Genomic DNA, 13,744 nt, shown 5'->3' with positions numbered 1-13,744 from the left:
CATGGCATTCTTGGTTGCAAGAAGATTTCTCCGTGAGGCAGTGAGGAATACAGAATGCTGCTCTGTTTTTTCCTGGTTCGAAGGAAAAGATTCAAAGCAGCCCAGCCCATCCTAATCGCGACAGTCGCTTCCTGTCTCCCTCTCTTTGAGGCTACCTTTCTTAATGGAATCCAGTCGGACTTTCTGGCCTTGCTTTGCAGCCACCTATGGGAATGGCACATAGACCCCAGGGATGGCTTTTCCGCAAGGCAACTTTAAGATGTTTGTGTCTTCCTAGAGGTGGGTGGACCTACAGGCAGGTTGCCTGGCTACTGATCTTTGATTTTAAAAAGTCCTCCTAAGCGGAGTTGCTCATCCCCTGTTCAGATACTCACCGCAGTATTTTTGCTGCTTATTTCAACACGTTTCCCCCCTTTTTTCTTTCCCAGCTGCATCCTTGGAGAACTGTTCACAAAGAAGCCCATCTTTCAAGCCAATCTTGAGTTGTCCCAGCTTGAATTGATCAGGTAACGCATTGTTTGTGCCCATGGGGGGAAAACCTTCCGAAGAGAGCCCTTTGTATCTTCAGCCTTGGTGACGCTGGCTGGTCTTAACAGGCAGCCAGCTTTTTCCAGGGCTACCAAAGGCTTACCTTTGTTGCAGGTTGGTTGGGAGGCCTGGTCATCTAGTCGCTCTGGAAGAGACAGAGGAAGCGGTGGGACTTAACCCAAAAAAGAATTTAATTAAGAATGAAAAGGTTAAGGAAATCAGAATATAAGGGCCCAATAATTCTGTGTATAAACTTGAAGCATAAATATTACCAAATATACAAAAAAAAACATGTATTTATTGCAAATTCAATTAAAAATAGGCCTTTGCTGTCTGGTGTAGCAACACCACCAGAAACCTTGGTCCCCCGCTGTTGCCCCAGCTTCAGGTCTGGGCATCTCCTCTCCTGCTCCATGCTCTGCGCCAAGCAGGATGGTTCAGCCTCAATTCAGAATAAAATTACACATTACTCTCAAAGTGACCCACTTGGCCTTCCTCACTGGTCACACAATATTGTTACCGAGTGGCTCCAGACATTACAATAATACAGTCATTTCTTAATATGGTGTAGTGTTTAAGTGCGCAGACTCTAATCTGGGGGAACCGGGTTTGATTCCCCACTCCTCCACTTGCACCTGGCTGGATGACCTTGGGCAAGCCGTAGCTGTCCTTGAAAAAAGAGCAGTTTCTGTCAGACCTCTCTCACAGGGTGTCTGTTGTGGGGAGGGGAAGGGAACGGAGATTGTAAGCCGCTCTGAGACTCCCTTGGGTAGTGAAGGACAGGGTATAAATCCAGTCTCTTCTCCTCCTCCTCCTCCTCCTCCTCCTCCTCGAGATTGCTTTATAATCATTATCTGTGACCTAAGGCAGAGATATAAATCAGAGGCCTCATTCTAGATAACTTCCTGCTAGGTACACTTCCCTTGAGTAATGATTCAATTGTGTACCTTTGTCTCCAGGTCAAAAAAACCTTTTTTATGCCGTCTGGATCCAATAGTAATGTTGTAAGGGTAGCTAGTGGCTCTGGGCGAGCAAACCACGATCGCTGTGTGATTAGAAAGGAGCTACTTGATGTAAGAATTCGGTGCCACTCCAACACAAAGAGACGTGACTCTCTCAAAGCCTCTTGGGAGGGCATTTTCCTTTCTTGTGGATTTCATTTGAATGCTCACATAGCTGGCACCAGGTTAGGTGGAAAAGAGCCACTTCCCCTGTACTTCACGTCCTGAGTATCCATAGGCCGGTCTGCTCTTAACAGGGAACTCTGCTTCATCTAACTATGTAGTAGGATTTCAGGAAATGTCTGGGTGCAAAACCCAAAGGGCCAACGTACCATTTGGTGTGACTAGTTGAGAGTAGTCATTTCCAGTGCAAGTCTCTCCCAACTATTTCCCCTTCCAACTGTCTTGCAGCCGACTCTGCGGGAGTCCCTGCCCAGCCGTGTGGCCAGATGTCATCAAATTACCCTACTTCAACACCATGAAACCGAAGAAGCAATACCGAAGGCGCCTGCGGGAAGAGTTTTCCTTGTGAGTTTTAAAACCTGGGGGGTGTGGGGGTGTCTCTGTAAATTCTTATGGCCCTGATAAGGCCGTGAAAGCGTAGGACGTACATTTGCCCGAGGTTTGGTGAGTGGCTGGAGGGATGTGGTTTTTCGTTGGCGGCATCCAGATTCTGGATGCCAGGTGGGGCTGCCCTTAAAGATGACTTGCAAACCACAGAGAGATCTCAGAATGGGACAAGCCCATTCCTGACAGGCCCAGAAAGAGAGGTGATCCTTCCAGAACATTGGACTCCGGATGTGAAGGGATTTAACAAGTAAGCACCAGCTCTGTGAACTGAACCTAAAAACAGGCAAATATTTATTATGGTGTACACATAAATATGGAGCTGCTGTGGCTCAAGTGGTTAAGATGCTGAACTTCAGGCTGGAAGGTCGGTAGTTCAGCAGTTCGAGACTCGAGTGCCGCATGATGGAGTGAGCTCCAGTCTCTGGTTCCAGCTCCTGCCAACCTAGCAGTTCGAAAGCAAGAAATTGCAAGTAGATAAATAGGTACCACTTTGGCAGGAAGGTAACAGCGTTCCGTGCGCTTCGGCATCTTTTCATGCCGGCCACATGGCCACGGAAATGTCTTCGGACAGCGCTGGCAGTTCAAAAGCAAGAAATTGCAAGTAGATAAATAGGTACCGCTTCGGTGGGAAGGTAACCGCGTTCCGTGCGCCTCAGCGTTTAGCGCTGGCTCTTCGGCTTGGAAACGGAGGCGAGCACCGCAACCCTAGAGTCTGATTCGACTGGCTTTCGAGCAAGGGGAAACCTTTACCTTTACACATAAATAAAACATACATAAGGTTAAAAGAAATATTCCAAATATCCAACTCTTAAAGCTTAGTACATTCAGAGCTGATAGTTATACATGTACAATTGATGGGTAAAACTTTTGACCAATAGACCATACGCGTTAGACTACTACCTTTGATGGAAGTGACACAAATGCTGACACACTGGATATTTGTTACCAGGATAATTCGGAGAATTTGTGCAGTTACTATCCATGGCCCATCATACAAACTTTTAGCAACTGCGAAGCATATGAGAAAGCGACACCTGGCTCTGTAGAAAAATTCTTCATATATTCATTTCAGGATGTGTGTTACTGTTCTATAGAAATATTGACCACTGAGGAAGACCCAAAGGGGCCGAAACGCGTGTGGTCTATTGATCGAATGTTTTACCCATCAATTGTACATGTATAACTATCAGTTCTGAATGTACTAAGCTTTAAGAGTTGGATATTTGGAATATTTCTTTTAACCTTATGTAGTGGTTAAGATGCTGAACTGCAAACCGGAAGGTCGGGTAGTTCAGCAGTTCAAGACCCGAGTGTTGTGTGACGGAGTGAGCTCCCATCTCTGGTCCCAGCTCCTGCCAACCTAACAGTTCGAAAGCAAGAAATTGCAAGTAGATAAATAGGTACCACTTTGGCAGGAAGGTAACAGCGTTCCGTGCGCTTCGGCATCTTTTCATGCCGGCCACATGGCCACGGAAATGCCTTCGGACAGCGCTGGCTTTTCGGCTTGGAAACGGAGATGAGCACTGCAACCCTAGAGTCGGATTCAACTTGCTTTCGAACAAGGGAAACCTTTCCCTTTACCCCCTGTTTTATTTATGTGTACACCATCATAAATTTTTGTATTTGTTAGCTTGATCCTCTTAGATTACAGCTACGTTTTGGGTTGAGTTTCCTCCCCCCTCCCTTTCCCCCCTCTCTCTCGGTTTTTGCCTAAAAACAGGCAGCCAGTGGAGAGATCTCAAAGTGGGACAAGTGTACTTCTGACAGGCCCTGAAAGAGAATGCACTTTCTGGGCATGTTGGGGGGACCAGAGGTGCCTCTGGGCACCGTGGCATCCACGGGCACCTTTCCTGGCACCTGCCAAGTGTCTTGGGAAGTTGGTGGGACCAGGGAAGCGCGCCCCCCCTCCTTTGCTGGAAAGTTCCAGAGAGGCTCCCCAGCAGGGCTTCTGTTTGGCCGCAGCAGGCCTGATTGGCTGGGCAGGTTCTTGAAAAGTGGCGTCAGCAGCAGTAGCTGCCTCCCCCACAGCATAAGGACCTTCCCTGGGTTGCCTGGAGGTGAGCTGCGTCTATGTAAATACGGCTCAGGATCGAGGTATGGCTTCTCAGCAGAACCAACCTCCTAGGGTGGTTGTGAAGCCACAGTGCTGTTCTCGGCTCCTTGGGAAGAGGAAGGGTGTGATGCAAATATAATGAGATCCCGGAACAGCTCAGTGCTGTGCATGCTGGCACGGAGCTAACGTCCAGCGGGCTTATGTTCACGGAAGGGTATGTGAGGGGTTGCCATTTTAGACCCTTAGTCCAAAAAGGCCTCGCTGGCTGTAAGTAGACACTGTGTGTTCTTAGGCAAGCCCCACCCTCTTGCCCCATAGGTAATGCAGGAGTAATAAACATACGGAGCAGAGGTCCATCAGTGGCTATTCGCCACCAGGTACAAATGGAACACTCTGTCTGGGGCAGTGATGCTCTGCATTCTTGGTGCTTGGGGGGCAACAGTGTGTGTGGGGGGCTTCTGGAGTTCCAGCCCCGCTGGTGGATCTCCTGATGGCCCCTGGGTTTGGGCCACTGTGTGACACAGAGTGTTGGACTGGATGGGCCACTGGCCTGATCCAACATTTGGCATCTCTTATGTTCTAATAGTAGAGTCTTATCTGACATGACACCGTGAGAGGAATTCAAAAAGTTCACTGAGAAAGTTTGCTGGTAGGAAGAATAACGTCCGTTGTTGCCGCCACCAGCGGGCCCGTTCGTCCTGATTTTTCTCCCTGTGCTTTGCTCAGCATCCCTTCCGCTGCTCTCGACCTGCTGGACCATATGCTGACTCTGGACCCCAATAAACGATGCACAGCAGAGCAGGCCTTGCAGAGTGACTTCCTGAAAGAAGTCGATGTCAGCAAGATGGATCCTCCGGAGTAAGTGGCTTCTCCCCCCCCCCAGCCCCCCGGTTCCCCTGGCCAGAGAGCGTTGGTGTGTCAAACAGGGCCTAGTCTCTTAGGCCTGGTCTAAGCCCTACATGTACCGCAGGGAGCTTTCTGTTCTTCATGCGCATGAGGTGGTCGAGTTGTGAGCTTGTTAACTGGAAGATTTCTGTGGTTATTTGATGTCATCTTTTTGGTCATGTTTTGAACATTTGCATTATGCTCATGGGGGGGTGGGAATGAGGGGTTTTTTTTTTAACCCATCCAGGTACTGTGTCCTGATTCATCTGAAAGAATGGGGACTGTCTAGCCATCTGCGTGTCCTGTGGCTTTCCTTCAAAGTCCTGGCTCCCACAGCTTCCTTTAGAAAATGAGGCAGGCTCGTAGCTACAATGGGGCATCTTGCGGCCAGGCCCCCCGACTTACCAGCCTGGCCTCCCAGCTTCCCATCTAGCTGGTTTATTTTATTTTCTGTGTGCACCACGGCCACGCCAAGTTGAGCCGTCACCCTGCCCTGCTTGCCAGCAGTGTACCTCTGGCTGGCTGCGGGCGAGGCACACCACAGGGCACATCTGCTGATCCCTATTCCCGGCCCCCCCCCCCATCACTTTTTAAAACTTTTACTCTCTCATCGCTCGTGACACAGTGCCCCCCAACTTATTTAAGTGCCCCCCCAAAGTCAAAAATCCTGGCTATAGCCCTGGCCTCATGGAATATGAAACCTCTGGAGTTCCAGTCAGTACTCCATCTTTCTGTGTTACACCTCTGAGGATGCCAGTCACAGCTCCTGGCGAAATGTCAGGTACCACAATGCCAAGACCACGGCCGTACAGCCCGGAACTCCGGCCGTGATTGAAAGCCTTCGACAGCGCAGTAGATTGCCGGTTCTGATCTGCCCAAAACTTTGTTCTGTGGCAAGTTCCAAGGTTCATTTGTGTCTTGCTGCATGAATCCACAAATTCTGGCTTCGATTGTTAGCCAGCCATTATTGGAGGTCCATGTTACCCCTGCCTACCTGCTGACACGCACAGGAGACTTCTGGTGTGTTAACACTGCGCTGTGGAGAAGGCAGAAGGTTTACTTGAGTCTTGCTTGCCTCTGCCTTTCTCTCTAGTTCAGAGCAGCGTGTGGCTGATTCCACTGCTTCCCGTGTTTCCGGAGGGGACTGTAGCTCAGTGGTGGAGCCTCTGCTTAGCATGCAGAAAGTTGCGGGTTCAGTCCCCGACATCTCCAGTTAAAAAGACCCAGGCGGCAGGCGATGGGAAAGACCTCAGCCTGAGACCCTGGAGAGTCAGTCTGAGTAGACAGTACTGACTTTGATGAACCAAGGCTCTGATTCAGGATAAGGCAGTTTCGTGTGTTCATATTCTCTACCATTAGTGGAAAACGTGGAGTGAGAAGTGCCAGTGCCTCCAGTGAACTGGAGGAAAGAGCCGTGCGGGCCGCCCCCCCCCCCCCCCCCCAAAGCCACTTACCTTCATTCTTTCCTTCTCAGTAACGTCTGCATGCCTGTCTTTCCAGCCTCCCTCACTGGCAAGATTGCCACGAACTGTGGAGCAAGAAACGTCGACGGCAACGGCAAAGCGGGATCCTGGTAGAAGAGCCCCCTTTAGCAAAGGTTTCCCGGAAGGAGACAGCCTCCACAGTCAGCACAGACGCCATCAAGAACCACAGCAGTCCGGCACAACCACCGCCTGCCCAGATCAAAAGCCACCCAAGTGCCGGAGACTCATTCGGTCAGTGTGTGGCCTGGGACAGTCACCAAATTATAGGTAGTTGACAGTACTGATGCAGTTTTAACACCGCGCTCATCTTTGCTGGAATCCCAGAATACAATCCACATAATACCTTTTTGTTAGTAAAGGTAAAGGTTTCCCTTGCTCGAAAGCCAGTCGAATCCGACTCTAGGGATGCGGCGCTCATCTCTGTTTCCAAGCCGAAGAGCCAGCGCTGTCCAAAGACGTTTCCGTGGTCATGTGGCCGGCATGACTAAACACCAAGGCGCATGGAACGCTGTTACCTTCCCACTGAACTGGTACCTATTTATCTACTTGCAATTTCTTGCTTTCAAACTGCTAGGTTGGCAGGAGCTGGAATTAGAGATGGGAGCTCACTCTGTCATGCAGCAACTCGGGTCTCGAACTGCTGAACTACTGACCTTCTGGTCTGCAGTTCAGCGTCTTAACCAGTTGAGCCACCGCAGCCCTACCTTTTTATTAGGACCAATCAAATGACAGCTGCTTGTTCCTCTCTAGGCAACCAGGTTAAGTTCCATAACACCAGAGCTTTTTTTCTGGGGGAGCATGCCGGAACGGAGTTCCGGAACCTCTTCAACAAAAATTCTTTTTAAAACTTTTAAAAGTTAATGAGTTTTCGGTGTAAAAATTGAAAACTTCATTTCCCTCTTGAGAGCTCCGGCACCTCTTTTTCCAAAAGAAAAAAGCCGGGCATAACACAGAGTGATGGAGAAAAAGCCAGTTCTCTTTGGACAAATCCTGTGGCACGTGGAGTTTTAACTGTTGCAGCCGTGGCCTGGATGCTGTGAACAAGCAAAGCTGGAAAAAGTACAGAGGAGGGGCAGCCAAGATGATTCGGGGGTGGGAGCACCCTCCTTATGAGGAAAGGCTGAAGAGTCTGGGACTTTTCAGTTTAGAAAGGAGACGTTTAAGGGGGGACATGATAGAGAGGTTTCTAAAATTAGGAATGGGGTGGAGAGAGTGGACCAAGAGAACTTTTTCCTCCCTCTCCCAAAATACTAGAATTTGAGGGCATCCCACGAAGCTAAACGGCAGTTGGTTCAGGGCAGACCAAAAGAACATACTTCTTTCCACAGGAAGTGATTAAAATGTGGAATTTGCTGCCACAGGATGTGGTGATAGCCAAAGGAATGCACAGCTTTAAAAGGGGGATTGGAGAGATTCACGGAGGAGAGATCTGTCAGTGGCTACTAGCCCTGGTGTCTAAAAGGAACCTCCACGTTCAGAGACAGTCAGTCTCAGCCTCAGTCAGCGTCAGACAGTGTGCACACTTGTCTGGAGGGGAAAAGATTAAACTCCCTACACCTTGTCATACCAGTAGATGAACGTTTGCTGGACAGGTCAGGGACTTTCAGGCCCTCATAGAATCACAGAGTTGGAAGGGACCCTAGAGGCCATCTAGTCCAGCTCCCCTGCTCTGTGCAGAATCAACCTAGAACATCCCTGACAAGTGTTTGCCCAGCCTCACAGAATCATAGGAGATGGGTAACATTTCTTGGTATGTTTGTTGGAGTGACCCCAAATCACCCTGTTTAGCCAGGGCTCGTTAGAACTTGGAAGCTAAGCAGAATCAGCCCCCAGGTTTGGTGTGCGGGGGAAGACCATGAGAAGCCCCTTCTACTCGATTGCCTGGAACACGCCCCGCAGAGGGGGCGACTCCCTGTGTTGGTCGTGACTCGACAGCACCTCCTTCTTCTTACTATTATTGGGTGACTGGACTTGGCTCGGCCAGTGGTGATTCCCCAGTGTGTGCTTGCAGCCACAGGCTGTGTCCCTGGATAGCTAGGCCCCTGCATTTGGCAATCACCAAAAAAAAAAAACCTACAAAAAAACCACCCACCCAGCCTTTGGGAAGGAAAGCAAATGTCTTAGTGGGCTGTGGCTCAATGGTAGAGCATCCACGTGGCATCCAGAAGGTCCCAGGTTCAATCCCCGGTATCACCAGTTGTAAAAAAAAAAAGATCTGGCAGGAGGTGATGGGAAAGGCCTCTTTGCCTGAGACCCTGGAGAGCCGCTGCCAGTCTGAGTAGACAGTCCTGACTCTGTTTCAGCATCAGGCAAATTCATGTGTCTTCACTTTTGAGAGATGGAACCAAGTTTGAGTCCAGGGGCACCTTTAAGACCAACAAAGTTTAATTCTGAGCGTAAGCTTTCATGTGCACACGAAATCTCGTACCCAGAATTAAACTTTGTTGGTCTTAAAGGTGCCACCAGACTCAAACTTGGTGCTGTTGCTTCGGGCTGACACGGCCACCCACCTGAATCTGTCTTCTGAGCAGGGGACATTTCCTGCAGGAGCACACAGGAGCAGAGCTCCGGCAGTAAAGAGCCCAGGGGGCGGGCACGTGCAATAAGCCCCACCCCCTGCTCCCAGCAGCCCTCAGTCAGAGCAAGAAGCAGCCAGGTAAGCTGCAGAGCTCCCCCCGGCCCAAGACAGTGGCACCTTTAAGACCAGGTTTTATTCAGGTACAAGCTCTCCCTCCTCTGCGAGGACAGATCTGCACGTTCCCTCCCCCCCAATAGCTAGCAGTCCAGAACAGTCCAGTGATGCCTGAGTAGTGGGTGTTGCCGTCTGACACACTTCCGGTGATGTCAGGGGGTGTGGCATATGCAAATGAGTTATGCTAATGAGCTCCTGCACCTCTTTTTCTACTAAATGACCCCTGCTTCTGACGGATGGTTGCCAGATACTGTTGCAAGCAAGCATTCCATTGTTCACTCTTCCATTCCTCAGACCTTGATCTGTTGTTGTTTTTTCTTCCCGTTGCGGCTGCCTCTCATTTTTTGCAGCCGGACTTGGCGACATCACGCAGCAGCTGAACCAGAGCGAGCTGGCCGTCTTGCTGAACTTGTTGCAAAGCCAGACCGACCTCAGCGTCCCGCAGATGGCCCAGCTGCTCAACATCCACTCGAACCCGGAGATGCAGCAACAGCTGGAGGCCCTCAACCAGTCCATCACCGCCCTGAACGAAGTCACCACGACCACGCAGCAGGGCTCTCAGAAGGCCGCTGAAGAGGAAGCCACCGCCGAGGAGCCACCGGCGCTGCCCCAGCCGCCCGAGGAGCAGTCCACCCCAGAAGCCGCTGCCCCTCAGGGAGACATGCAGAACGTACTGGCGGTGTTGCTGAGCCAGTTCATCAAAAACCAGGAGTCTGCAGCCAGCAGAGAGGAGAGCAGCAGCGAAAAGAGCAGCGAGCCCCAGGGGCTGCAGAAAACCCCCACTTTGCCTCAGGAGGAAACCGCAGGTAAACAATCGTGATACCCCGCTGCCACCACCACCACCCTTGCTCCTGGGACCTCAGGGGGCCGATGATGTGGGAGCTTTCCGAGGAGTAAATAAAAAACACTTTGACTATTATTTAAACCACGCCTGGTAGTCGTCTCTGAGTGTGTGTGGAACCTGGCTGCAGCGCCACGTCCTAAGGGAATCTTCCTCGTCGAGCTTTGAGCGAGTCAGGCGCTGTCAGCCTCAAACACCCCCCCCAAAAAAAAATCTGTAAGAAAAAGGATGATAACATTAGTTGCTGTAGATTTTCCAGGTTGTGCGGCCGTGGTCTTGGCATCGTAGGACCTGACGTTTCGCCAGTAGCTGTGACTGGCATCCTCAGAGGTATAACGCAGAAAGATGGAGGACTCTCTGTACCAAGGTGAGAAAACACAAAAGGCTCTACATCTGACAATAGCACTACAGATAAGATTAGAATTTCAACAGCCAATCCGCATACAAAAGAACCTCCTTAGGAAACAGGAAACCTCAGAAAACAATTCATATACAAAAGAGCCTCCTCAGGAAAGCTCCTCCATTAGCATGTTCATAGCCTGAGGAACTCCTACAAGATAATGACTCAGCCCTACCCCACCTTCTGGAGTAGATCTAAATTACCTGCCTACCATTTTTCTTCTCACCTTGGTACAGAGAGTACTCCATCTTTCAGTGTTATACCTCTGAGGATGCCAGTCACAGCTACTGGCGAAACGTCAGGTTCTATGATGCCAAGACCACGGCCACACAACCCAGAAAATCTACAGCAACTAATGAACTCCGGCCATGAATGCCCGCAACAACATATTGGTGTAATAACAGTCTACCCCAATGGGTGGTTCTCAGGCTGAACCACTGAGAAGCACGTTTCTGCTGCTGCCTGAATGATTGGGTGGCGGCACTGTCCATTGCCCAGGCCTGATTCCAATGCACAGCTCAAGGCTGTGACATGGTCCTCCAGGGCTGCAGCTAGCACTTTAGGATGCTGGTTGGGGCTTCCTCTTTTTTAAAAAAGGATCTCTATTGAATTTATTAGCTGTAATCACCTTCTTGGCAATTAAATTAAAGACAGAAATACAGACCACTGGACAAAATTTGGCATAGTCATGAACTCTGAGGGACCAAGGGTCTGTTTCAGCATAAGGTAGTGTCAACGTGTCTTTTCTTCTGAGAGACGGAACCAATCTTGACTCCAGTGGCATCTTTGCAACAATCCACACATTAGAGTCAGGTGGGGTAGCCATGTTGCTCTGAAGCAATAGAAAAAAGCTTGAGTCCAGGGACACCTTCAAGACCAACAAACTTTAATTCTTGGTAGGTATACCCCCGTGTTTAGTGGCTGAGTACTTGGCTATACTATTGCACAAGGGTTATCCTTTTCTAGGTAAAGCCAATGAATAATTGCCTGATTTTGTTTTTAGGCATTGTTTTCTTATTGATCTAATTATCATTTTTAGATTGTACTTTTTAATCTGATTTTATCCATCTTAGACCCTGTTCGTATCTAATTCTAATTTACCTCTATATGCCATTAAAGGTTTTGAATTTGACTTTGAAACTGTAGCTATAAGCCTTCTGAGGAAGTACGCGTGCCCATGAAAGCGTATACCCAGAATTAAACTTTGTTGGTCTTAAAGGTGCCACTGGACCCAAACTTTGTTCTAATACACATATTAGTAAAATAAAATAACCAGTCAGTCTTTTACCCGTCATACATTTCAGCTCAGTTATCAAAAGCAGAGTACCAGACCTTCCTAATTAAGCCACTGCTTGAACTCACCCAGGTCAAACCTTCCACGTGCACAGGGAACTCTCGATGCACTGAGAAGGATAGGCTAGTACCCGTCTCCTCGCTGTGTGCCTTTCTGTATACGAAGATTTTTTAATACTTTCTACTGATTTTTATTTACGTAAAAATTTACATGCCAGCTCCATTAGGGCCCTGAACATGGCAAACAAAAGGCATTAAAAATCAACTTTTAAAAACAGGGGTGGTGGAAAGCGTCATCAGGTTGCAGCCCACCTAATAGTAACTCTGTAGGGTTTGCAAGGCAAGAGACGAACAGGGGGTGGTTTGTGACTGCCTGCCTCTGCGTATTTCCCTGGGTCTCCTGGGTGGTCTCCCATCCAGCAACTAACCAGGGCTGACCCTGCTTAGCTTCTGAGATCTGACAAGACCGGGCTGGCCTGGGCCATCCCAGCCTTAAAAACAGCACATATGTAAAAATAATGAAGCAAGCAAGCAAGCGGAGTGTTCATCAGGGAATGCGAAGGGAGTATTTAACCAACCGATAGACCTCACCCCCACCCCCAGGCGCACTCTTCAGTTGTACGGCCTTCCCAAGACTGAATGAAGTCCTTCTGAATGTTTGGACTGGCTCATGCTGCTGCTGCTTCTCCCCGCAGTCCATGCATTTTTTTAAAAAAAAAGTTGCATGAACACCAGTCATTAAAGGCTGGGAGGGCCACCTTTGTGAAATGTACATAGCGAACAGGACGGGAACTTCTTCGTGGCTGGAACCCGCGACAGAGCTGTTCAGAAGGAATGAGCTGAGCCGCTGGGCCAGCCCCTTTGTCTACGGACACAGGTTCTTCTGCCCGGCCAGAGCCTCCCGTTCTGTCGGCCGCCCTTCCTGTGGAAGGGAATAGCCACAGGCCAGGCTGCATTTGAGTTCTGCAGGACTCTTTTTTTTTTTGCTGCAATGTGGTGGTGGTGGGGGGAGTGCCCCAGCTGACTTATGGCAACCCCGTCGGGTTTTCCAGGCAGGAGGCGTTCAGAGACGGCTGGCCATTGCCTGCCTGGTGTTCCTTGGAGGTCTCCCGTCCAAAGACGAGCCAGGGTCAACCCCACTTCACTGCCGAGATCTGATGAGATCGGGCTCTCCTGAATGACTCAGGTCAGGGTTTGCAATGGTCTAACCCTCACCCAACTGGAAGTTGTACCGAGAATAATTTGAAGGCGCTCCCAGTCAATGTTCCCTCTAAGCTGTGGAGTCCTGTGAGCAAAAATTCTACTTTGTGAGTGGCTGGCATCAAAGTTGTGAGCGAGTGACCTGGCTACTGGATAAATTAACTTGCTCTGTAGCCATCCCTTCCTGAGCGAAGGCAAAAATATGTGAGCTGAAGGGTAAAAACTGTGAGCTAGCTCACGCTAACTCAGCTTAGAGGGAACACTGCTCCCAGTCGTTTGGGTGTCCAGGTGTCTTTTCATCAACTGGGAACCCGAAATGGCAGCCACTGTCTGAGGTTGCCAGGATCCCAGACTTGCGTGCCAAGTGCCATCAGGTCCCTTCCAACTTAGGGCGACCCTGTGAATGAGTGTGCCCCCCCCAAACAGCCTTGCTGAGGTCCGGCAAAGTTGAGGGCCTTTGTGCCCCCCTTGACTGAGTCGATCCATCTCCTGTTGGGTCTTCCTCTCTTCCCGCCGCCTTCAGCTTTTCCTAGCATTTCCCTGGCTGGGTGATGGCTTGGATCACTCTGGCTGGCGCAGCCCAGAGTTCAGCTAGGAGGTACCGGTTCAGTAAAGAATCTGGCTGTGGGCAGGATTAGGTTTCTGGGTCATCTGGGTGGAATTCTCGACCGTGCAGGAGTGAGCTGTGAGGATCTTTTTGTTTTGATTGTGTGACTTTTTCTTTTTCTTAAGTAAGCTTTCAGCCCTGCTGTTGGCAATGATAGACTTTGGAGCAGGTGGGTGGTACCTGCTGAAGT

At 49.8% G+C, this 13,744-nt stretch overlaps 1 protein-coding gene across 4 annotated transcripts in view; it reads left to right on the top strand.

Moving 5' to 3' along the window:
• The window catches only part of CDK12 (cyclin-dependent kinase 12), a 45,095-nt gene that overhangs the window by 28,333 nt on the left and 3,018 nt on the right, over positions 1–13,744 (top strand). For 2 of the 4 annotated variants that reach the window (XM_015413883.1, XM_015413882.1), the window contains exons 9-13: positions 429–506; positions 1,941–2,057; positions 4,879–5,010; positions 6,538–6,752; positions 9,564–10,019. In XM_015413883.1, coding sequence (XP_015269369.1) covers positions 429–506; positions 1,941–2,057; positions 4,879–5,010; positions 6,538–6,752; positions 9,564–10,019 — 998 coding nt within the window. Of the gene's footprint in view, positions 1–428; positions 507–1,940; positions 2,058–4,878; positions 5,011–6,537; positions 6,789–9,563; positions 10,020–13,744 lie in introns of all 4 variants that reach the window. The other 2 variants (XM_015413881.1, XM_015413880.1) reach the window with 1 other exon arrangement.

This window comes from Gekko japonicus, unplaced genomic scaffold (genome assembly GCF_001447785.1).
Source record: "Gekko japonicus isolate JY-2015 unplaced genomic scaffold, Gekko_japonicus_V1.1 scaffold1407, whole genome shotgun sequence".
Lineage (NCBI taxonomy): Eukaryota > Metazoa > Chordata > Lepidosauria > Squamata > Gekkonidae > Gekko > Gekko japonicus.
Note: the sequence above shows the minus strand (reverse complement) of the source record. Positions and strands in the feature narration are given on the sequence as shown.